This window comes from Phyllostomus discolor, chromosome 5 (assembly GCF_004126475.2).
Source record: "Phyllostomus discolor isolate MPI-MPIP mPhyDis1 chromosome 5, mPhyDis1.pri.v3, whole genome shotgun sequence".
Taxonomy (NCBI): Eukaryota; Metazoa; Chordata; class Mammalia; order Chiroptera; family Phyllostomidae; genus Phyllostomus; species Phyllostomus discolor.
Window position 1 is genome coordinate 129677781 of NC_040907.2, and position 27024 is coordinate 129704804.

The window sequence follows — 27024 nt, forward strand, 5'->3', positions numbered from 1 at the left end:
GAAAAATTTGAGTTTAAAGATTTTTTTTCAGTCCTGCTTGATTGTAAAACATTTACTTAGATGGGTACAATAATTTAAATTTAAAAATGTCAAAAACATCATCGGCATGAAGAGCTGTGGAAAGAACACAAGCTTTGGAGCCACCAGGAACATATATAAAAGTTGGCTTTATTAATTATTAATAATAATTATGGGTGATCCTCTAAGTCTCAATTTTTATCTTTAAAGTACATGTAATTTTAGGATTAAATTATACCATCCTTTAATCAGTGATACTTTTTTCAACACTGAGTAATAGAAAGTTTTACAGGTTTATACTCATATATCAAGAAGTCCAAGGATATTTAATTCAGCATTAACAAAGATACATGTTTTTTCTCTGCCATTTTGATATGATAGCTTTTTTCTTTGTTGCAATATGGACACAGTAGTTCTAGGTGTCACATCCAGACAGAAAAATGTCCAGAGAAAGCAAAGGGATCATCTCTCTGATATTTCCCTTTGGGTAAGAAAGCCTTCTCCAGGAAGCTTCCCCTTGTACACTTCCCTAATTCTTATGGGCCAGAAAAGGGTGTTTGGTCTCTTTAAACCAATCACTGACAAGTGAAATGATTGGATAATAAACAGGATTTACCTCTGAGCTGAGAACTACACCACTGTCCTGCTGTTTGCATACCTGAACAAATTCATGGCTCCCTTAGCGGTAATGAGTGTTGAGGAGCCAACTCATCATGACTGCTATGTATGATTCTCAAAGTGTGATCTCTGGGCTAGTTGCATTACTTGTCGCAATTCAAATTCTTTTCCTTCCATATTAAATCCACTAAACAGGAACTCTGTGGATGGGGCCCAGCCATCTGTGTTTTAATGGTTTTTTTCTGGTGATTTGAATGCAGGGTAAAGTTCAAAAACTATTGTGTCTCAATCAAGTTTACCTAATGGTCAATTTACTATTTGCTCTGAGCTAGGACTGTGCATAACTCTAGGGAACACAGTACATATAAAATGCAAGAAGAAAGTGACCCCCAAGTAGGAAATTTGATTATAAACCTAAATATACCACCACCATGCTGTACCACCTCCAAGATTTGTAAAATCACTGATACTTAGTAAGTAATAGATCAATGTTTAGTTCCTCTTATCTTAGAACAATATTATGCATCCGATATTGTGGTGATCACTTTCTGATAGATTATCATAATTTGGATTTCAGATCTGAGGCTTCCTACAGCAAGAATACAAATCACTTTCATTTTCACAAAAAATATCGATTTACACTGTGAGCACTTAGTATCTAAAACAAATGGAAGGCTTTTTTTGTCTGATAACCCTGAATGTCCATTCTTCAAGGACTAACTCACTGTTGACATCAATTTCAAATAATTTACAATTCACTCCTGTCAAAAATCATGCTGAGATCATTTATTCATTTATCTATTAAATTTTTATAATCAAAATTCTCTAAGTCCTATTTCGGTACATTTTAGAAAACCAAAAGGCGCAAACAAAAAATTCTGGTATTTAAACTTCCTGAAGAAAATGATACCAGTGTTATGTAAGAAAAAATGCTTTTTCATCTTCTGTAATACTGTTTGTAAAGATGGTCATTCATTGTGTTATATAATAAAAAATAAATGTTTAAATGATACATTCATTCCTCTTAGCACACAATGTTGAGGAGAAAGAAACTCTTAAAATTTCTAAGTGCTCAGTTTTACTTTTATAGATAATATGAATCATGTAACTCATTGCTTCACTTTTGCCTGTTTTTTTTAAGAGATCAGTTTTATACAGAATTGCTTACTGTACCTTAATGCTAGAATTTTCTATGTAATTATGCTTCCATTACCCAACTTTCATTATGTGGCTTCTGATATATTGGGCTTGTTTTAAAAGTTTATTGTACCCTTGCCTCTCTTCTAAGCAGCCTTCAACTTGTTTTCGAAGTAGAAAAGTTATAAAACTTAATCTTTCCTTTCAGCCATTCACACTTACTATGTCTATGTCTTTACTACTTTTTTTTAACTACTCATATCCCTTTCATTAACCCATCCTCCCATGCATCCACTCATTTTCTTTCAAATGTTCTTCTGCTTGTAAACAAACACAGCCAGAAACAGTAAACACGGTGGATATATGATTGTGATAAACCCATGAATCATTTTTTTTCAAAAGAACTTTAATTCCTTTTCATTTTTTGGCTGACCTTTCACAGTCCTAGCTTACACTGATACACATGTTTCTGGATTTCTGTAACTATTTTCATAAATTTTAGCATAGGTATAAATTGTGATTTATAAGTCTTTAGTAGACTTGCTTAGAATAGCATTTGTAAACCAAGGTATATGAGTCCAGCTTTACCAAAAAAAAAAAAAATATATATATATATATATATATATATCAGGGGCTAAGTATTTATATAAGAAGTCCTTTTAGTTTCCTCAATGATGAGTTTCCCTACTGCGTTTAAAATGAGTTTTCTTCATACTTTCAACATTAGTTGAAATATTACTAAAAAGAGTAGTTCAATAAAATAGGCTCTCTCATCCAAGAAGTTTGCAGTTTCTGTTCAGCTTTCTAGAAAAATATTGAATGAATTAAATATATTTACATATTTAAACTATATTAACTTGGATTCTCTGAAGTTTATAAAATTAATCATAATAGTAGATATTCCAAAGGTTTGAAAAGCAGGAATAGAGTAGAATAGTGAGGTTAGATGTACTGCTTTTGTTAACTGTATAATGTTTCTTAAAGCACTCAGTCATTCAGATCCTTGATTCTTTCATTTGAAAATTGGCAAAATTCTCACAAGTCACTGTATTTTATGGTATGTAATCTGTGAGGGATCAAACATGTTTATCATGAACCATATTGGCTTCCTAAACATTAAAAAATATAAACCACAACAATGTTTGTTCAATAATTTTTAAAATGAAGAGTATAAGGTATTTGGAGATGTCATGGGTATGCTTAGTTGCACTTTCTGCTATCATTGCTCCCTTCCCACTTATTTAGCATAACGTAAAGAAGTGATAACCACATTGTAAATTTTCAAAACCAAATTTTGCCTATCATTAGTATTTTTCAAAGATAATAGTATATTTAAAAATACTGCATTAATCTGCCTTTTATTCATGATAGAAAACATAATTTGGAGATATCATTTGAGATGATAACCTGTAAACTGATGACTTCTTTTTTTGAACTACTAAATCCTAAAATTATGTACATTCACCTACTTTCAAATGCATGTAATAAATATAGCAAGGATTGAGAAGGGGAAAAATATTCCTGGGTTGCTACCAGAGTGAGACTCAAGGCTTAGACAAGTTGGCTCTACAGGTTTGTTAACCTCATTGCCAGACAATTAACATTAATTACCCCAGGTACACTGCAATTTAGAAGCCCCAGAAATTTTACTTATCAAAAGGAAACAGTGCGGCTGTGGCATTCAGAGGCAGGCTCTGGTGTTCCAAATACCAGCTCACTGATTATAAGCAGTATGACCTCAGTTCTCTCATCTGTAAAATCAGGGTAGTAATATTTCCTGCCTTACACGGCTGCTGTGAATGAGACAATGCATGTAGAAGGCTTAGCACAGTGAGAAAAGTGAGTGAGCAAAGAATATTAGCTTTTCTTTGTATTCTGAATACAGTTGAGAGAGAACATACAGATCTCTAAAGAGTTCAGAACTAACTTTGAATTTGGCAGTATAAGATAGATGAGATACTTTAAATTTAAAGCTGACAATGTATTGACTCAAAGCCTCTGCACCAAAGTTCAGAACAGTGTATCCTACCTGATATTTCAATTGATGAAAGTGCATTTGTTGAAAATATTCCTCTTTTGATCAATAATTGTATAATATGAAGGTATATTATGTGTGAACCTTATTTTCTGGAAACTTAGGTAGATCACGGATTCATGACAGGTTTGCCAACTTGTTATTCCTTCTAAATTACCATTAAGTGGCTACTTAATTATATTCACTTTATATTTTCTTGAAAACATTAAAAAATTTACTCCTAGTCTGATCCAGGCAAACCATATGTCCATAACATGAGCAAAGCACACCCACAGCTGATGTTTAAGCTAATGAAATAAGAAATGTATTACATATCAGCTCTGAATAGTTCATTTATGCCATTAGAGTGAAAAAGTAGTAGTTTTCATCTGTACTTCAGAAATTAAACATTTGCTTCTGAAAGATTTTATTTTAATGGGAGCTAATATTAGTTTATCAGTAAAAAGAAAAAGCCCCAAGAGGAGTTTAAGTGAAATCATGTTGTAATAATGAAAAAGCTGTTTTCCTTAAAATACCCTAAATCTTTCTCACATTATCTCACAGGACAATGAAAACTAAACCTTTACAAAATTTTCTGTTTGTCTTTTTTTTTTTTTTTTGCCAAAATCTATATAGGAAGATGATGGAACAGTTTCATTATTGTAGAAATGTAGGTACAGATTGAAGATGTTGATAGAGTTAAATTATTGAATGGCATACTTGTTTAGTATGTGAGAGAAACTATTTTTTAGTGTGGAAGATTAGGAATAAAGTTTTGTTAACCACAGGTCATCATAGGTTTTGAGACCACATCTTTGTATTTAGCTATGTTTTTAGGATTAATAGATGTTGTCAAAGTGGTTAGGTGCCACTTTGTCCTATTCTTTGGAGCAGCAGTTTTGGTGAAGGATTGGCTGTTCACCTCTAACACCTGAAGGAAATGTGAAATGACTGGACATGTTTTCTTAAGAGTTCCCTTCCCTCTCAACACTATAAAAAAAGTAAAGATAAACTCATTAAATATATTGAATATTCTCATAAGCCCACACAAACATATTTTTTTGGAGATTCTCAAGTGTGAACCAAACCTAAAACACATTGAAATGCAAGATGAATGGTTCCATTGTACATGCATTTTTGTCTGGCTTTTACATATTATATTATATTCATTTATTTATTCATTTGTTCAGTTACCCATTTCATTCAATTATCTGCTATGCTCTAGGCTCAGCACTGGAATACAAGAAGGAAAAAAATTCAAGAAACCATTGCAAAAAATTGTAAACAGTGTTATGACATGACTCATTCATAAACAATTTATCAAGCATCTATTCCTGATAGATAGTGTTGCACTAATGATGAGTAGGTTTTGTTAATAAGGTTATATTTCAAAATAAGTAAAGGATGAGAACTTAGGCAGAAAGACTATGGTGAGAACTGAAGCAAGAGACAATAATGGCTACAGGAAGTTGGCTAGAATTGGAAATGAACATAAAGATATTTATATGATAGAGGAGATTGCACTCAGTGGACTTTGGAAATAGAGAAGGTGAAGAAGGTAGGACGTCAAAGAAGATACCTTGATTTTTTCATGGATGACTGAGCACCAAGATAGAAAATAGTAGAAGAAAATCAGGTTTTCCAGGTAGAACAAAAATGTGTTTAGGTTTAGGTGAAAAGTGTCATGAAAAATTCAGATAAAATTTTGCAATAAACAGCTAGATATACAATTCTGGAATTCAGGAAAAATGATCGAGGTCAAAGATACTATTTGGGAATTACCTTTACTTTTTCTAGGAAAAATGGTGTGATTTAGCTTCCTCCTTGGCTTTGTTATCTCATGCACCAAAAGACACTATTTGATGGAATCTCACTATAGAGTAGAATTATCTAATAGAAGTTTCTGTGATGATAGAAATACCACATATCTCCACTCTCAAAACAATAATCAATAGCCATATGTCTACTGAGCACTTGAAATGTGGTGTGATTGAGGAACTGAATTTTAAATTTCATTTAAGAAATTTAATTTTGATTGGACAGTGTGCCTAAGGAATGGACATGGGAGAAGAGCACAGTGGATATTCCTAGTGGGTATAGTGGCTAGAAGTAGCATGTAGATGATACATTTTAGTAGGTGAAAAAGAGGGGACTAAATAAATATATAAGATTCCATGTATATCACCAATGTTTCCCCATATCAAGAACATGGCAGGTAGGATTAACAGAGACGATATACCATACATACAAATATAGATTTGGATATAGAAAAATAATGTTTATTTGTTTTTAATTTTAATTTTAATCTTTATTGTTTTCCAACTACAGCTGTCTCCATTTTCTCACCTCCACTTCCCCCACCCATTCCAACCTCCCACCCTTGATTCTACCCCTCTTTGGCTTTGTCCAAATGTCTGTTATACATGTTCCTTGATGACACTTGCCCTAGTATCCCCATTATCCCTCTCCCCCTGCCCCTCTGGTTACTGTCAGTCAGTTCTTTATTTCAATGCCTCTGTTTATATTTTGCTTTCTTCTTTGTTTTGTTGATAAGGTTCTGCTTATAGGTAAGATCATATAGTATTTGTCTTTCACCATCTTTCTTATTTCACTTAGCATAATGCTCTCCAGATCCATCCATGGTGTTGCGAAGGGTAGGAGCTCCTTCTTTCTTTCCACTGCATTGTATTTCAATTGTGTAAATATACAATAGCTTTTTGATCCATTCATTTACTGTTGATCACTTGGGTTGCTTCCAGGACTTGGCTATTGTAAATTGTGCTGCTATGAACATTAGGGTGCATAGGTTCTTTTGAATTGGTGTTTCAGGATTCTTAGGGTATAATCCCAGCAGTGGAATTGCTGGGTCAAAAGGCAATTCCATTTTTAGTTTTCTGAGGCAATTATATACTGTTTTTCAGAGGAGGTACACCAGTCTGCATTCCCACCAACAGTATGCTAGGGTTCCCTTTCCTTTGCAGCCTTGCTGGCAGTTGTTTGTTGATTTGGTTATGATGGTCATTCTGATATGTTTGAAGTGGTACCTCATCATGGTTTTAATTTGCATCTTTCTGATGGCTAATGATGCTGAGCATCTTTTCATATATCTCTGGGCCTTCTGTATGTCCTCCTTGAAGAAGTGTCTGTTCAGGTCCTTTGCCCATTTTTTAAATGGGTTGTTTGTCTTCCTGGAGTGGAGTCATGTGAGTTCTTTATATATTTTGGAGATCAAACCCTTGTCCAAGGTATCATTTGTAAATATATTTTTCCATACAGTTGCTTCCTTTTTCATTTTGCTGATGTTCTTTTTAGCCATGCAGAAGCTTTTTATTTTGATGAAGTCAAATTTGTGGTGAAAATATTGCTGCATGGAATATCTGAGATTTTCCTTCCTGTGTTCCCCTCTAGAACTTTTATGGTCCTGTGACTTATATTTAAGTCTTTTATCCACGTTGAGTTTTTTTTGTGTGTGTGTATGGTGTAAGTTGGTGGTCGAGTTTCATTTTTTTTGCATGTAGCTGTGAAGATCTCCCAACACCATTTGTTGAAGAGGCTATTTTTACTCCATTTTATGCTTCTGCCCCCTTTGTCAAATATTAATTGACTTTAGAGACTTGGGTTTATTTCTGAGCTCTCTGTTCTGTTCCATTCATCTATGTGTCTGTTCTTATGTCATTTCAAGACTGTTTTGACTACTCTGACCTTGTAATATAGGTTGATATCAGGGATTGTGATCCCTCTTACTTTGTTCTTCTTTCTCAAAATTGCTGCAGCTATTTGGGACTTTTTATGGTTCCACATAAGTTTTTGAAACGTTTGTTTTATATCTGTGGAATATGCCATTGGTATTTTAATAGGGATTGCATTGAACCTATAAATTGCTTTGGGTAATGTGAACATTTTGATTATGTGAATTATTCTAATCCATGAGCACAGTATATGTTTCTATTTGTTTGTGTCTTTCTTAATTTCTTTGTTCAGTGTTGTATGTTTTCTGAATATAGGTCTTTTACCTTCTTGATTAGGTTTAGTACTAGGCATTTTATTTTTCCTGTTGCTATAGCAAATGAGATGTTTTTTTCTGATTTCCGTTTCTGATATTTTGTTGGTGTACAAAAAATGCCTTCAATTTCTGAGTATTGACTTATATTTCACTGTTTTGCCTAATTCATTAATTAGGCTGTGTAGTTTTTTGGTGGAGTCTTTTGGGTTTTCTATGTACACTATCATGTCCTCTGTAAACAGTGACAATTTTACTTCCTCCTTTCCAATATGTATGCCTTCTATTTCTCCTTGTTGATTGCTGTGGTTAGGACTTCCAATATTATGTTTAATAGAAGTGGCAAAAGCAGATATCCTTGTCTTCTTCATGGTCTTAGTGGGAAAGCTTTTAATTTTTGTCCATTCAGTATGTTGTTGTCTGCAGGCTTTTCTTAAATGTCTTTATTATGTTGAGGTATGCTCTGTTTACGCTTACTCTGCTGAACATTTTTATTGTAAATGGGTGTTGTACTTTATCAAGTGCTATTCCAGCATCTATTGATATGATCATGAGATTTTCATCTTTCCTTTTGTTTAGGTGATGTATTATGTTTATTGATTTGCAAATATTGTACCATCCTTGCATCTCTGGGATGAATCCCACTTGATCATGGTGTATGATCTTTTTAATGTATTACTGGATGTGGATTGCTAATGTTTTGTTGAGGATTTTAGTGTCTATGTTCATCAGCGATATTTGTGTATGGTTTTTCTTCTTCGTTGTTTCTTTATCTGATTTTGGTATTAGGATGATGCTGGCTTCATAAAGAAGAGTTTGGGAGTCTTCCCTCATATTGGATTTTTTGGAATAGTCTGAGAAGGATAGGGGTTAGCTCTTCCTTAAATGTTTTATAAAATTCTCCTGTGAAACTGTTCAGTCCAGGGGTTTTGTGTGCCACAAGGTTTTTGATTACTGCTTCAATTTCACTAGCTGTTATTGGTCTGTTCAAGCTTTCTGCTTCTTCTTTTTTCAGTTTTAGAAGGTTGTATTTTTCTAGAAATGTGTCCATTTCACCCTGGTTTTCAAATTTCTTGGCACATTTGTTCAGAGTAATTTCTTACAATCCTTTGTATTTTTGTAGTATCAGTTGTAATCTCTTCTCTTTCATTTCTGATTTTGTTTATTTGGGTCCTCTCTCTTTTTTTGGTGGTTTTTTTTTTTTTTTTTTTTTTTTTTTAATCTGCTTATAAGCTTGTCAATTTTGTTTATCTTTCCAAAGAACCAGGTCCTGGATTTATTGATTCTTTTGATTATACTTTTACTCTCTATGTCATTTAATTCTGCTCTAATTTTGGTTATTTCCTTCCTTCTATTCACTCTGGGCTTTGTTTGTTGTTGTTCCTTCCATCCTTGTAGATGTAGGGTGAAGTTGTTTATTGAAATGTGTCTATCTTCTTTAAGTATGCCTGTATTACTATGAATTTCCCTTTCAGGACTGTCTTTGCTGTGTCCCATAAGTTTTGGACTGTTGTAAGTTCATTTCTATTTGTTTCAAGAAATTTTTTATTTCTTCTTTGATCTCATTTTTAACCCATTCATTGTTTAATAGCATGCTATTCAATCTCCGTGAATTCGGTATTTTTGAGTATTTTCCTTGAGGTTGGTTTCTAGTTTCAGGCCCCTGTGGTCTGAGAAATACTTGATATGATTCCGGTTTTCTTGAATTTGTTGATACTTGTTTTTTGTTCTATCATGTGGTCTATCTTTGAAAATACTCTATGTGTATTTGAATAGAATGTGTATTTTGCATCTTTGGGATGAGAGGTTCTATACATATCAGTTAAGTGCATTTGATCTAGGGAATTGTTCAATGCCTCAATATCTTTGTTGATATTTTGTTTGGAAAACCTATCCATTTTTGACAGTGGGGTGTTAAAATCCCCATGTATAAGTGTATTGCTGACCATGTCTTTCTTGAAAACCTCCAAGATTTTCCTTATATATTTGGTTTCTCCTATGTTAGGTGCATATATGTTTATAATGTTTATGTCTCCTTGATAAATTCATCCCTTGAGTATTATGAAGTGTCCTTCTGTGTCTCTTTTTATAGCTTTTGATTTGAAGTCTATTTTGTTGGATATGAGTATTGCTACCCTGGCATTTTTTTCATGTCCATTTGCCTGAAATATTTTTTCCCAACCCTTCACTTTCAATCTGTGCAGGTCTTTTGTTCTGAGGTGGTTCTCTTGTAGGCAGCATATGTGTGGATCATGCTTTCTTATCCATTCAGCTATTGTATATCTTTGATTGGGGCATTTAGTCCATTTAGGTTTAAGGTTATTATTGATAGGTACTTATTCATTTCTCCCCCTTTGTACCTGTGTTCCTGTCTCTCTCATCTTTTTTTCCCTGATCTTAAAGTGATCCCTTTAGTATATCATGCAGTACTGGTTTGGTGGAGGTATAGTCTTTTAGCCTACTTTTGTCTGCAAAACTCCTTATTTCATCTTCCATTTTAATTGAGCGCCTTGCTAGGTATACTCGTCTTAGTTGCAGGCCTTTGCTTTTCATTACTTGAAATATTTTTTGCCATTACTTTCTGGCTTGTAGTGTTTCTGCAGAGAAATCAGCTGCTAGCCTTATTGGGGCTCCCTTGTATGTTACTTCCTGTTTCTCCCTTGCTGCCTTTAAGCTTCTCTCTTTGTCTTTAAACCTTGGTATTTTAATTATAATGTGTCTTGGAGTAGTCCTCTTTGGGTTCATTTTGATTGGGACCCCCTGAGCTTCCTGAACTTGTATGGATTTCCCCCTCTCCAGATTTGAGTTTTCTGTCATTAATTTTTAAACAGGGTTTCTATCCTTGCCCCTTTTCTTTTTCTTCTAGTATTCTTATGATTTGAATGTTGTTGTGTTTCATGTTATTTTGCAGTTCCCTAAAGCTATCCTCTTATTTTTTGAGTCTTTTTTGTGCAGCTACTCTACCTGGGTGTTTCTTTGTACCTTGTCTTCCAGCTCACCCATTCGGCCCTGTGCTTCATCCAGCCTGCTTGTTATTTCTTCTCTTGTATTTTTTATTTTAGAATTTGTATTCTTCATTTCTTCCTGGTTCTTGTTTATAGTTTCTGTTTCCTTCTTTATACTATTGTAGTTCCCATTCAGTTTCTTTTAGTTGTCTCTGAGTTCTTTGAGCATCCTATCACCTTTCTTTTGAATTTTATATCTGATAGTTTGCTTGCCTCCATTTCATTTATTTCTTTTACTGAAGAGTCTTTCATCCCTTTTGATTATGGGTTCTTTCTTTGTCTCCCCATTTTAGATAACTGTTTTTGTTTGTTTCTGTGATTCCTGATGCTTCGCTTTGCCAGCTGTCTTTGTGGGGTGAACTTCTGTGGTAGGAATTCTGTGGGACTCAGTGGTGCAGTCTTTTTGATCTCCTTGTCTAGATGCTCTAGGGTTGTCCTGTCTTCTCTTTGTGTGGGTTTTCTTGTTTTACTTGGGCTTTACCTGTTGGTAGCTCCTTTGTTGATGGGTTCTCCCCTCCAGCAGGTTTACTGGTGCTCACAACTGCCATGTTATCTTATAAGTGATCAGGGGCAGGCAAAGGCAAAATGGAGTAAGATGGTGGGAGGTTATTCTATGGGATTTAAAGTACTAACAAGTAGAGAACAGATAGTAGGTCCTTTGGAGAAATACAGCAATAAGTGTGATATTTCATCCAACTAGGCACTTTTTATAAAAGATGAAAAACAGGTAAGACTCTTATTAGAAGGGAAAAAAGAATGTGAGCTGACTTTAGAAAGGAGAGCACTTATGCGAGGTTAGATGGTGAGATATAGTGACAGTAAGGGATAGAAACTTGGCGTAGTGTGTGAAAGAATAAAGTTAACTACAACAGTAATAAAGCTCAGGAAGATGGTGAAATGCATTAAGAGCAGGAAAAAGTGCTGTGTAGGATTTGGGATAACAGTAATATGATTAGAAATATAATCTGAATAAAAAGAATAAAAAGTAAAAGATCAATAGTAGTGTGTTAGAATATAAGTGAAGTGACAAAAGTAAAATTAAACTGCCCTATGAAAGGGAGAGTAAAGAAAACCAATCAAACAATGAAATCAAACAAACAAACAGAATTTTTTTAAAAAGCTAAATTGAGAGAAGAGAAATAAAAAAATAAAAAATAAAAATAACAAAAAAAATGCAAGTTCTAGCGAAATTTGTCTCATCTGTTGGAGTCAGGATCTGTCTTTGGTCTTCTCATAGCTCCAGGTCTTTTTGTCTTACACTTGAAAAAAAAGCCTCCTGCTAACTTTAAACCTACCAAGCTGGTTTTGCTGTTTTTCCTGCTTGCTGCAGGAAAGCGAAGGTGGGGGGTGGGGGCTGCGTTCCAATTTGTTTTCCCTTTCCTGTGGTTCTGTGAGGATGGGGGCTCCGTCTGGGCTATTCATGGGTGACCAGTTTCAGGCCCACACCCTCAGAGCATAGTGTGCCCTACACTGCCACTGCATTTATGCACCAGGCTGCTGCCTCTAATCCACCTCAATGGGTAACCCTTTGATTAATCCCTGAAGCGCACAGAGTGGGACCAAATCTTACCCCTCCTTCTGCCTGTTTGTTGGCCTGGGCCTGCCCATGCTCAATGTCCCTTCAGAGTGGTTAAGTTCCCCTATGGAATTAAGTCTCTGTGGGTGCTGCTACCTCTCTGAGCCCCTGCTGCCCTCCTTTGATCAGTCCATGAGGCACCCTTCATGGGAGCAAATTGTGCTCCCCTTCCTCCTTCTTCTCTGGCCTAGCCACTGTGCACAAGAGGCCCTTGCACAGAAGCTGAGAGTCTTTTCTGAGTGAATTCACCTTATTTGTGGCAGGCCAAGCCACCCCTAACAACACCCCACTTTCCACACAGACCAACTCTCTGACCAGTCTAGAGAATATGTGGGTCACAGCCAGTTGCGGCCCTTCTCCCATCGCCAGGTGTCACCCAGCTCCCCAATTTTTCTGTTACTGTCCCAGCTGCTGACCTCAGTTCCAGGCAAGGTATATTGCCGGCTGTGGGTCTCTTACTTTGTCTTTACCCCCACAGCGACTTTAAGGATCCAGGTCTTTCCTGGTTGTCTGTGATTTGCCACTTTGGGAGGGGAGAGAGCTTCAAAGTCACAATGACTGGCCCAGTTGTCTTCCAAACCTGCTGTGACAGCTGTGGTCTCTTGGTCAGGGCTGGGGGAACCTCCTGTCGGCCCACAAAATTTCCTTGCCATAAGTTTTTAAATTTCCCCTGCAACCTTTGGCTTCCAAATTTCATATCAGCTTAAATTCTGTTGGCTAGTCACTCTGTTCTTCAAAAGATCAGCTAGGTGTCCCAGTTGGGCTCATGAGCAAGTGGGTTCAGCTCCCGTCTATCTCGCTACCATCTTCTGGACCAAAAATTAGTATTTATTAATATTTTGTACCAGATAAAATAATTCTATCTTTCAAGTTTAGAATTACTACTTTCATGTGTCTTTATCCATCTCCACATGGGGCAAAGGTTTCTTCAATATATTATGATATAGTGTAATAGTTGAATGTGGACTCTGTGTTCTGACTGTCTGAGTTTAATCTCTGCTGTGCTATATATTTGCAGAATGGCCCTGGGCAGGATTATTGAGTTCCCTGTGTTTTTGTTGTTCAACTATTAAACCCAGATTAATACTTGGGTTGTTTTAAGATTTAATCACAGTGGGCACTTAGAAAAGTGTATTAAATCTAGTGGAGAGTCAATGAATGTTACTATCATTAACCTTAAAAGTAACCTTGGAAAAGATTTTTAAATTGAGACTGTTTTGAAATCCTAATTTAAAAGGACAGTTGTAGATTGGCCTTGCTGATGTATGCATCCCTACACTCATCCAATGTTGTGTTATTTTAGAAACATTATGCATATAAAATTAATAATTTATTTGATTATATTTTAATAGAGAAAGTATTTAACCAGAGAAAGTTTATAGCATTTTTATTTTTATGATACATAATTAGTACCTTTAATTAAATTTTCTTTTATTTAGCAACTCCCATGATATGTTTCTTTAAATATGTTTATATTTACAATTTCAACTGTTATCCACATCAGTTCTTCTTGGAATTTCTTGGGGCTCATATTGGATAGGATAAGAAATTATTATATGGTCCCAGGTGTGGCTGAAAACAAAAATGATATCAATGAGAAATATAATCTTTTAAAATATTCCCATAAAAATGTCTCTGTTGTCATTCTTTTTACTTTTCAAAGATTAAAGATTATTCTGCCAGAATGTTTTGTCTCTCTACATTAAAAACATATTTAAAATTCTATTAATCAAATACTTGTTTAAAATATGACTCTCAATTTCCTGGAAAGTCCAGAAATCAGAAAATATAAACAGAACAATCTTCTCTTTCTTAACCAATTTTAACAGCAATTCCTGAGTTTGTGACACAAGTGAATGTCGCCTTGGAAGCCCTAAATAAAAACTCTTTGAATGTGTTTGACGATAATCAATTTGTGGACATCTCAAAGAAGATCTATGATACAATTCATGATATCAGATGTTCAGTCATGATGATTCGGGTAAGTGTGCTTTACCTTCCATTGAATTCTTGTGACATTCTTTACCATCTGGAATGCCTGGAATGGTTACAAGAAATGTTTTATTTCTATGCCATAATGTCAATGTTGAAATCCATTAGAAATTTAGAAATTCATATGCATCCCCAAAGTCAGATCTACTGTCACAAACAATACTTTTACTTGTGTATTTGGTTATAACTTATGCAAATGAGCACCTTTAACTGTGCTGTGTGCAGAAATGATAAGATTCGTTGTATACAGAATTTGTTGAGCTGTCACATAGCGTGATCAGGAGCCAAAGAAAAATACATAAAGTAATTTGCTTTCTCTTCTTGGAAAGAAAGTAAAGGATCTTTCTGATCACTGTACTGAAATTGGTAGGGAAAGGTTTTTACAACAAGTTATTTCCATGGACATTCTTCCTCTTACTAGATCAGAGAATCACAGTGTTTGGTAACAAATGTCACTTTCAGCTGCCAGGAACAACTGCCTCAATCTAGGAGTGGTCTCTGTGGGGGAATATGTGTCATCTTCCCAAGGGTAAGTTTGCTTCCCAAAGATGAACCACTGGTTGAGGGCACAGCTCATAAACAGAGACCAGGATTATTTGTTTTCACTCAAATGTTAATGTGCACTCTTGTTCCAATGTTATTTAGAAAATAATGGATGCTCTTTGAAAAATATATAGCTAATTATACGGAGATACCTTATCTTAGCATAGGTTTACCTGGAAGTAGACACTGTGGTAAAGATATGTGTTACCATTAGTCTACTTAGGGACAAGTGAGACAGAAAACATGAGGTAGGAAAGAAAAGGAAACTGTAACGTGTATTTGTGAGTCGCTGTGGGCAACTGGGGCTTGATACTGCTGGGAAACTTGGGTGGGGGTGTACTGTAGAGCACTCCTTAGAATTATCTCACAAAATCCAATTTATCTACCTGCTCATTCTTGATTAAAGGCTACCCCTCTTCAGAGGTGTTACCAGAGCCTCCTGCCTCAGCCAATCAAGCCCTTGTGGCCAAAATATACAGCCTTCAGGCAGGGTGGCAGATGCTTGCAATAAGAAGATTTAGCAGCACTTGAGAGTGAAATTAATTATGAGTAGAGTTAAGTTTGAAAGCCTCTGGATTTGGTTGTTCTTAAGACTACAAGATGGAACTAGAAGTGCTGTGGAGATACAGGAGGAGCATCAATAGCATCCAGTGGGCCTGAATGTCATAGTTAGGTTACATTTTGCAGTCCATAAAAATGGAGTCATTTAAGGACTTCATAAGGAAAGGGGTCAACAAAAGTCAAGGAGACTGGCAGGCTTAAAGAAAAATGGTAGAGAAAAAGTAGAGATATCCAGATATAGGATCTAGTGCTTCAGAGCTTGAGAAAACCTGAAATCAAGCCAATTATAAATAGAAGAGAGAAACCTCAGGATATGTATTTGTGAGCAGCCTCCAAGTATTTGTTCATATGTGATTGGAAAGTGTGGCCCTGTACCAGTGCTGTATCCAAACTGCAAAGTTCCTTTACCAACTACATTCTTCTAACAAAGGTCTCTATGTCTTACCTGTATGCACCAGTGGACTAGTAATAACCCAAGGTTGGAAGAATAGGAAGAACTAGAACAGATACACTGAAAGTGTGAAAAAGAACCCCCTACATATCCACCTGTGTGGATATCTGAGAAATGAAATAGCATAAGTGAAGCAGTGTCAGGAATGCATTTTTTTCCTGAAAAAAAAAAAGGAATACAGAATAATGTTTTATAAATATTTCCCATTTGGATGTTTCATTATTTTAAAATTTCCTTATTATCAAAATGGCTTACTTGTAGTGTATCACATTATTTCACCATTATTTCTATATATCCCTTATATTCAGGAGTCCTCTGTAGGGCAGACGACCAATTTGTTGAAATTATTAGTAGCCTTAGAGGACAATGATTTTTCTTTGTAGTCATCTCTTTTTAAAGGTAAATATTTCCATTTCTTTTAGCACTTCCTCATAGGAATAACTTAGTATTTGTTTTCTTCGCCAGTTCTTACTTAATTTTTCAATAAACTTCTCAAATGAAACTATCAAAAAGTGAAATCTTATTAGGACCTGTTCAGTAAAGGGGAACACTTGTTCTTTAAGTCACTGCTGTTAATACGGTCAGCTGCTGTTAGCCTGCTTTCCCCTCTTAAACACCATGACTATGGGGTAGACAATGACTTTCTTCTTTTATTTCTATATTATCCCCTTTTTTTTGCAGGTATATTTCTTATCCATTTTGAATTGATGTGTTTGTTCTTGGTCCTAAATTGTAATCCAATTAAACTTCATTGTATTTCTAAACGATTCATATATAATTTATCAAGTTACTATTGAATTTGATTATTGAACATACCTAAATTAGCATCAGTTAGAAACATGAGATTGTAATTTCAGTTCTTTCATCTAGATTACCAATAAAAATATTATGCTACGCTAGCCCTTCATCTGACTGGGATCTCTGCTAGATAGCTCCAGTTAAGGGCATTAATATTAAGAGAACTTAGAATCTCATGTTCAGTCTAGCTGAGATCATATCCCTAAGTACCATATTTTGCCATGCATAATGTACAATATTTCACCTAAGTTTTTGAGGGAAAAATAAGGATATGCATTATACATGTGTGGTTCTAATTCCATAGCTATATAAATGTTTTTAATTCTTTTATTTATGCTTATGCATTAAAAGTGTAACTTTAGAAAACAATTACAATATTTGCATGTAAAATAATACCCTGGGATACAATAATTGGTTTTTACTTCTAAATACAAATAAATACAAAATTGAATTAAAAAATTAAAATATTTTTTTCCTGAAAGTTTGTGCCAAAAACATGGGTGTGCATTACACACTGGAGTGATGGTTGGAAAGGCAGCTTCTAAGGGAACTTCAACAGAAATTCTGCAGGAATTCAGTGAAGGATAACTCATACAACTCTATATAATTGCTAACTGGATTAGAGGATGAGAATAGAAGTCTAACTCAGGTGTACAACCCATGGACATGAACTAGGGAGGGATGCAAGTGGGAGATGGAATGTAGGGCAGAGGATAATAAAGGGGAGTGGAATGGGACAACTGTAACAGCATAATCAATAAAGTATATTTTTTAAAAATTACTTTTTCCCCCCTTTGAGGACTGGCTCTTTATCATAGAAGATAAAATTGATCCAGTATAACCATCTCTTTTTAAGACCAGACTTAATACTGACCAGTATCCTTACCTTAGAAAGGAAAAGCATTTGAGGAGTATATCTGAGGAGTGTCAACATTAAGGTAATATATTTATAATTGTGCAAGTTCAGGGAAGGGTAGGCTATAATCTTGAAGACGTTTGTGAGTGTTGCAAAATCCTATCCCATGTCAGAATTTTCATGAATGCTCTTCAGTGCCCTTGAGACAATGAAACACTTATAATCAGAGCCTGATATTTTATAGGAAATGTTATAAAATGTGATTATATCTGCCTTTGATATTTATTTAGTTGAATAGCTATTTTAGCAATTATTCAAGTTATTTTTTAAAAGTTCTAAGATATAGTTCTAAGATAAAAGTTCTTGGAAGTTCCAGCCAAGATGGAGGCATAGGTAGAAACCCTTCACTTCCTCGTACAACCAAAAGGAGGATAACAACCAATCTAAAATCAATAAACAACTAGAAATGCCAGAAAATCAAACTACATGGAACTCTGACAACCAAGGAATTAAACAGTTGTCAACCAGAACAACCAGACCAGTAAGAACCCGTGGTCAGGTGGCGGACTACATGGGCAGAGCCGACTGAATGGGAAACTGAGCTGAACTGGGACTCAGAGCTGACTGTGGACTATGGCAGTTGCCACAGTAGGAGAAACTCCCAGTCTCACATGAGTTCGTTGAAAAGTGGGCTAGAGCCAAGCAGGGGAGCTGCATTGTTCCCTCTCTGGCCCCTCCCCTATAGACAGTTCCACAGTGCAGAAAGAGGGTTGCCCTGCCTGCATGACTACCTAAGGCCCTGCCCTCTTACAACTTAACAGGTGTGCCGAGACAAAGAAATATGGCACAAATGAAAGAACAGAGCAAAACTTCCAAAAAAGAGCTAAGCAATGAGGAGATAGCCAACCTATCTGATGGAGAATGTAAAGCCCTGACAATCAAAATGCTCCAGAACTGATTGAGCTTGGTTGAAAAATGAAAAAAACAAATGAAAGATACCCAAAATGAAATAAAGCAAAATATTCAGGGAACCAACAGTGACAGGAAGGAAACCAGGACTCAAAGCAACGATTTGGAACAAAAGGGAAAAATAAACATTCAACCAGAACAGAATGAAGAAACAAGAATTCAAAAAGTGAAGAGAGACTTACGAACCTCTGGGACAGCCTGCAACATTCCAATGTCCTAATTATAGGGATGCCAGAAGGAGATGAACAGCAAGAAATTGAAAACTTATTTGAGCAAATAATGAAAGAAAACTTCCCCAATTTGTCAAAGGAAATAGACTTCCAGGAAGTCCAGGAAGCTCTGAGTCCCAAAGTAGTTGGAACCAAAGAGGAACACACTAAGGCACATCATCATTAAGTTACCCAAGATCAAAGATAAAGAGAGAATCCTAAAACCAGCAAGAGAAAAGAAGACAGTTACTTACAAAGTAGTTCCCATTACACTATAAGCTGATTTCTCAAAACAAATCTTGCAGGCAAGAAGGGACTGGAAAGAAGTATTTGAAGTCATGAAAGGCAAGGTCCTACATCCAAGATTAGTCTATCCAGCAAAGCTTTCATTTAGAACAGAAGGGCAGATAAAGTGCTTCCCAGATAGGTCAAGTTAAAGGAATTCATCATCACGAAGCCATTATTATATGAAATGTTAAAGAGACTTACCTAAGAAAAAGAAGATTAAAAATATGAACAATAAAATGACAACTCACAACTATCAACAAGTGAACCCAAAATAAAGAAAAACAATTAAAACAAAAAACTAAGCAAATAACTAGAACAGGAACAGAATCAGAGAAATGGACATCACATGGAGGGATTTCAGTGTGGGAGGGAAAGGGAGGAATGAGGGGAAATGGTACAAGGAAGAAGCAGCACAACTGGTAGGCACTAAATAGATGGGGAGAAGTCAAAAATGGTATAGAAAACAGAGAACTCAAAGAACTTATATGTACAACCCATGGACATGAACCCAAGGAGGAGGGGAATGCTGGAGGGTTGGGGGTGCAGGGTAAAGGGTATAAAGGGGGAAAAATTGGGAAAACTGTAATAACATAATGAATAAAAATACTTTAAAAAGTTCTAAGATAAATACTTTGACATTTAGTATTACTATTCTCCACTGGATTCAGTGTGTGGAAAATGAGGTTGTAGAGTAGGGAATATTAAATATTTTTATTTATGTGATATTTCATATCTACATATAAATTTTACAGTTATTAGGAGTCCACATAATATAATGGTTAACACTAAAGCAAGTAACATATCTTACTGAACCTGTTTCCACCTTTGAAAAATAAACTTGGTGTAGCTCAGTGGTTTGGGTGTCATTCAGCAAATGGAAAGATTGCTGGTTTAGTTCCCAGTTGGGGCACATGCCTCTGTTGTGGGCCAGGTCCCTCCCTATTTGGGCTCATGTGAGAAGCAATTGATCAATGTTTCTCTCCCTCTCGCCCTCCCTCCCTTCCCCCTCTCTGAAAATAAATAAATAAAATCTTTAAAAAAATAAAATTAAACTACTTTAAAAGATTATTATGTTGGTCCTGGAAGATTAGCTCAGTTGGTTAGAGCATTGTCCCAATACAAAAAAAAAAAAAAGGTTGTGGGTTAAGTCCCCCATCAGGACACATACTAGAAGCAACCAACAAATGCATAAATAAGTGGAATAGCAAATCAAAATTTCTCTCTCTCTCTTTCTCAAATCAGTCAATTAAAAAAGATTATTATGCTGATGAAATGAGCTAATAGAAATTTACTTAGTACTTAGTAAATAGTAGTCTCTTATAAGGAGATAGCTACTGTTTCCATTACCATTGCATGTGTACAATTATACTCACTGAAGCTGCCTATTATTTTGCCTGTACTGTATCTTGAACAATGTTAACCATAGAAACTGTAGCTAGATGCTTATGGAGAAACATGAAGTCAAAGCCGGAAGAATAACTTGAAGAGTGAGAATTTAAACAAAGAATTATGTTTTTTTCTCAATATATTGTTTATGTAAGAGGAGGCCTACCTTTGTTAACACTGAGTATCTGAATTGTAGATTATTTAATGCAAATTATGCTTTTGCACACATATTACATTAAGCTAATATTAAAATTATGCATTTTCTTTGTATTGACCTCTTGAAACATACAAGAAAGACTCTCAGTGGCTCATCTTTTTTTGGTAAAAGGCACTCAGCCAGAAATAGAGGAAATTTGAAAAGGAACAAATACTTGGATTTTGAGAGTATAAATGGGTGTCCAGCAGTAAAATACCCTCAAAGAGAGAACAAGAATCAGCAAAAATTCATCCTGCAAGAGGTATCATTCAGAATGTAGACTTGGCATATTTTGTTTGTGAATTTTCATATGTGACTTAACAAAAGCACATAGAAAATAATAGAGACACTGTCTGACACCAAATGTGCAGATTTTCAGGACCATCATTGAATTTAGCTTTTCTGTTAGCTTTCTGACTTTATATTTCAGGGAATGGCAAAATATTTTGGATATCTCATTGGATGGAAATTAATTTTTGAAAAAATGGGAAAATAATGAAAATTTCTCTCATGGTCCATTTTACATAAATTTTACATTAGTCATTTACAGGGTTGCTAGAATTGGAATATAGTTCAATATAAAACTTCTGCTTACATCACTGGAAAATATTTTTGTGTCTGACTCTACTCTCCCTACAGAAATAGATAGACTTATGGCCTTTACTGGAATTATATGCAATTTTCTTAAGTTAGATTATGTGGATGGCCATAATTTCTCTGAAATTCTTTCAGTATCTTCCGTAATTTCTTTTCCTTATGACTGTAAAAAATCCTTTTGTTCTGCACCGAGGTGCTGTTTGTCCGTTTAAAACTTTCCAGTCAAACTACTAGAGGAAGAGCCTCTGATGGTGTCAATCACTAACTAGTGTAGAATTAGTGTGTACCTTGTACAGTTAGAATTCTGTGGAATTAAGTTCAGAAATGAAGAGCTAGTAAAAAGCAATATTGTGTTAAGTCAAAAGATATACATTCTAGACTGTTGTATGTGTTGCCATTGATACTGTTACTTCACATGATATTGTTAGCTTCTTCACTGTAGGGGGAAATGAAAACATACTATTGAATTACAATTTTCAGCCACCATTGAACTTAAAAATAAAGGATAAGACATTGCCCCTAAAATTAGGATCAGAATGAGAATGACCACACTCCATTACAATGGAATGTTGTGGATGTTCTAACCAGTATAGTAAATAAAGAAACACAAGTAGAAAAAGTAAAACTGTCTCTATTTTCAAATCATAAGATCAACTACATTGAAAATCCTAAAAAAAATATTTACAACATCAAACCTGTCCTCATAAAACTGATAAATTTAGCAAAATCAGAGAATATAAGGTCAATATATAAAAACAGATTTTATAATAGAAATAAGGAAAATAGAGCTAAGGACAAAACTAATATAATAAAAACATACAGTAGAGAAATACAATGAAACTTGAAGTATACATATATCTGTATAGTAGCAAGTAATAATTAGAAAACATACCTATTACAATTACAATATATCAAGCTCTTGCCAAGTAGCTCAGTTGGTTAGAATGTCATACTGATATGCCAAGGTTGTGGGTTCCATCCCCGGTCAAGGCACACACAAGAAGCGACATAAGTAAGTAGAACAAAAAATAGATGTCTCTCTCTCTCTCTCTCTCTCTCTCTCTCTCCCCCCGCCCCCGTCTCTGTTTCTCTGACACACTCTGCATCTATCTCTCTCCCTTCCTCTCTCTCTAAAATCAATCAATAAAAATAAATAATAAATGAGTTTATGTTAAAATGCAATATGTCATGGTATGAAAAATAACAAAATAAACTTAGCATACAAGTTTATACAAAATAAATTTAACAAATGTAGACCAGATCTTTTCTCTGAAAATTGTAAAACATTATTAGGAAATATTAGTCAGACAAATATTTGGAGAGATTTGTTGTATTCTTGGACTGAGAGACTCAATATTATTAAGCTGTCAATTATTCCCAAATTGATTTATAGATATAATGCTGTTCCAAACAAATATCCAGCAAACTCTTCTATGTAAACTGATAATACAAGGTGGTTACATGGGTGTACACGTTTGTAGAAACCATCAAACTGCACCCGAAATTGCATTCTAATTATGTTGATAAAGTTGGTTTTAAAGAATGTTTTACCCAGCAGCCAACACCTTAAAAAATAAGTAATTTTAATCAGATAAAGTCCTACCAAACTGTATTCATTAAAACTAACTAGAAAGGTGCTCACAGGTTACTGAAAATGTTGACATTTAGAATATTATAAAATTAACACCTTTCTTCTTTATTACTGGCTGCTTGCCCAATATTTCTAATGTTGGGACCTCTTTGTTGATTTTTAGTTCTCATTTTTGTGAATCACTGTGTATTATCTTAGATGAAGTCCACTTATGACCTGTAGGCCAAATTTGATCTACTCTCTCTTTTGTGTGGCCTACAGGTGAAGAATGGTTTTAAATTTTTTAAATGGTTGAAAAGATTGTAAGAAGAATATTTTCTGACAAATTTAATTATATGAGATTCTACCTTTTGGAATATAGCCACATTCATATGCACATATGTCTTCTTGTGCTATAGTCTCAGGGCACAGTAAAGGCCAGAGACCGAATGGCTCGCAATGCCTAAAACATTCACTGTCTGATTTATCCCAGAAAATGTTTCCTGACCCTTGTCTTAGATATTCTGTTTCGACTCTTTACCAAACACTTGAATGGCTTTTCCAAGGATTCAGTGGTTCTCTTTATTAGCTTCCCTTTATAAATCCGATTGTTCAAATTACTTGAATATTAAAATAGTTTTTTCTTTCAAGTTCTTTGCTAATTCTTCCTACTCCTAGTCTGAGGTTCCAGGCTCCTTTTTTCACCATCCTTTCAAACCTGAGGGCTTCCATTTATTAGGTGCTCTAATTTTCTAACTCCTTTTGTATTTCAAACTATCTGTGCTTCTTTCTTTGCAAATATGTGTATGCCCTGCTACTTTGCAAATAAAGTCCTTTAGTTACTAGGACTCATCCTGTTCCAAAGTTTCCAAGAAACTGTTTACATTCTCCTTGGTATTTTGCATCACTCATTCAACAGGAAAAATTCATTTTTAGCCTAGCCTTTGATTATCATACTTGCTAAAATTCTGTTTTCGAGGCTTATATGATGTTGAAATTCATCAAATTTATTCAACCATTTTACTTTTTCTTTTCCATATGATATAGAAATAACAGTTTGTCCAAAGATTATTGGTTTATAACTGAGTTTTTATAAAATAAGTATTTGTGCTCTGGCTGGTGTAGCTCAGTGGACTGAGGGCAGATCTGTGAACCAAACGGTCCCTAGTTCAAAGGGCACATGTATGGGTTGCAGCCCAGGTCCCCAGTAGGGGGCACATGAGAGGCAATCACACATTGATGTTTCTCTCCCTCTTTTTCTCCCATCCCCTCTCTCTAAAAACAAATAAATAGTATTTTAAAAAATAAAATAAAATAAGTATTTGCTAAGTGAGTTTAACATATAGTGAACTAGGGTGAGTATGTCTACCTTGGTTTCCTTAGGGTAAATTTAGATTATACTCCCTTTCACTCTCAAAAGTATCCAATTTGGATGATGAATTATGTTCACTCTAGTCTCAGAGCCTTGAGAGTACTGGTGGAGGCCCATAATGCATCACCTCTACCACTGGTTGACTTCCTGCAGTGCCCAGCCACAAATGATCACAGTTCCTCACCAAACTTGTTTTGCCAACCACAGGGAACGCTTTCTCCATAGGACTAACTGCTGTCAAATGGTAGCTTCCTCTCTCCTCGCTTTGCAGACCATTTGTTGACTGTGGAGAATCTATTCAGTCACTGTTTCAAATTTATTAAACATACAAAGACTACTCCTTTTCATTTAAGCAGCTTTTCTGAATTCATCTTAGTCATTCTACTGTTCTCTGTCACAAGACTTTTGCCAGGGACTCTTAGTTGAAATACTGTTTTTGTTTTGTTTTGTATTGTTTTTGAGGTGATATGACCCCTTTATACTGTCACAACCAGTTTGTAGGGAAGCCAGTTACCAGTGGGCTTTTTAAGGGAGCTTAATAAAAGACCCAGAAGAAAGTACCCTTAGCTTTACACGCAAATAGAAATCAAACCTTAGTGGGAATAATTCCATAGTGAGGCTCTTGCTGTTTTTTTTTTTTTTTTTTTTTTTTTTTAAGATTTTATTTATTTATTTTTAGAGAGGGAAGGGAGGGAGATAGAGAGAGAGAGAGAAACATCAATGTGTGGTTGCTGGGGGTTATGGCCTGCAACCCAGAAATGTACCCTGGCTGGGAATCGAACCTGGGACACTTTGGGCTCTTGCTGTTTTCTGTGAAACCATAGTATAAGGTAAGGAAAAGCAGAACTGTCTTCTAGCATTGGTCAGCAAGTGCTGAAATGTTATGCTCTGAGTGCACTGAATAGTCTTCCTCACATGTACACCATTTGAAGAGACTTTAGACTAAGAGAACAGAGGTAACTAGAGTAAAAAAGAGTGTTCATTGACAAAAATGTTGGTTGAGTGACAAAGCAGCTCTAGTCAGTGATCTCTGTTGATCATGCTGTGAAAAAAAATGTTCAGCTTGAAGTCATTCTGGGATGTGCTTTTTCACCGAAGGGTCAAAGCCACTGGACTGGCTGGAGAGTCTATGGTCAAAAGAGCTTTGATGCAGACTAGTCCTGCACTTGGAGAACTCTGCATAGTGTTGCTCAGAGACTTTGTCTCAAAAAGTAGCTGAGTATAAGACACCAAGCATCTCTCATTGAAAACACCTTCAGGGGAAATGGCTAGTCTTATGAACAGAAGAACAATATGGGGAAGATGTTTAGCTGTGGAATCTTAAGGGATTTTTTTGTTTGTTTCTGCTAAGGTCATTATTAAATAATTTATATCAATTATTATAATAGACTTGTATTAGTAATTAAATAAATTAGTAAATTTGTATTGAGTATTAAATCTAATAAGTTATTACTTTTTATTTTATTTTTATCCCTAAAATTCTTACTGTGCACTTATCATATACCTCAAATAAGTTGTTTGGGTATTTGCCTACATTTCAAAAGTAACTTTTAGAAAGTTAAATATGTCTTCTAGAGAAAAAATATTTGAAAAACCCTACTTCTGAAATGACTTTTAGAAAAGAGGCTGCTGTAACTAAAAGGAGAGATATGGATAATTTTGTATTTCCAGTACCTGTAAAGAACATGATGGTGTTTCAAAGAGAGAACTATTCTGGAGAATGATAGTAAAAGCCCTGTGAGTGAGGTGATGCACCTGAGGTCACACAGGGACAGGGAGAGAAGTCACAGGATGAGATCCTGGGTCTTGGGCACCTAGTTCAGGACATCATCCTCTAGCTCAGGAGAAAGAAACAGCCCAATGTTTTTACAAAGCTGGATGTGTCTACTTCACTGACTTTGTTGATGGACCAGTTATAAACATATAAATCCCAAGAATCAATTCTGGGACAATTTGTTGAATATGTGCCCTACAACTCTGTACCTTGTTCTTTCAAATTCAGACACACAGCTCTCCTTGATGTTCCTCCAGTTCCCCAGTCATGCCTACACCTTGGCATCTTTCCACTTATATATGCTTTCTCCAAGAATTTGTGCAGCAGACATATTTAATTGGATCTATCATTGCCTTACATAACATCCTGCATAGATCCTATATATGATGATATATAAAATAGCATCTCTCTTTTCAGTTGTCCTCCATCTTGTCATACAAGTTCATGTTTACACAATGTTTTTCATGACAAATGATGCACTATGTACCTGTTTATTTGTCTATTTTCTATCTCTCCATATGAGAATGTATGCTATGTAAAAAAAAGGATTTTTAAAATAAAACCAGATTTTAGGCTTTCTTCAATTAAATAGTGATTGGTTTTGATTGATCTTGTTGCCAAATTTCAGATTTGTTTGAAGCATAATCACTGGACCTCAAAGAATTAAGGGCAAGAAAAATGTGACTTGCTATACTTTATATTACAAAATGTGATAGACAATAGAAAATTAACCTGAAGAATGCTTTCACATAGAATTAGAATTTAGTTGATATTTGGTTTAAGATGGCTTTGAACGTAGTGAGGCTTTCTATTAAGTATTGTCCTTTGTGGTCAATAATATGATTACAAACGCACATGCAAGTCTGTACTGATGCCATTTGTCTCATATGTACTGATGCTATTTGTCTCAGTATAAGTTTCAATAAAGTTAGATGTATGTAATTATCTTTAAAAGTCCTCCATTTTACCTGTGCAGGTGACAAGATTCCTCTTTAAAGGTGATGACACTTGTAGAACAGCCCTGATGAGACTTCTTGAGTGTATGCATGAGTTTTACGGTTGTAGAAGAAAAAAAATATCCTCGAGGATGGAGT

The 27024-nt window shown here is 35.2% G+C and overlaps 1 protein-coding gene across 2 annotated transcripts in view; it reads left to right on the forward strand.

The window, feature by feature from the left end:
• CTNNA3 (catenin alpha 3) overlaps positions 1-27024 on the forward strand; it is a 1497017-nt gene that overhangs the window by 1194628 nt on the left and 275365 nt on the right. For both annotated transcript variants that reach the window (XM_028513307.2, XM_036026898.1), the window contains exon 13: positions 14198-14349. In XM_028513307.2, the coding sequence (XP_028369108.1) occupies positions 14198-14349 (152 nt within the window). The remainder of the gene's footprint in view (positions 1-14197; positions 14350-27024) is intronic.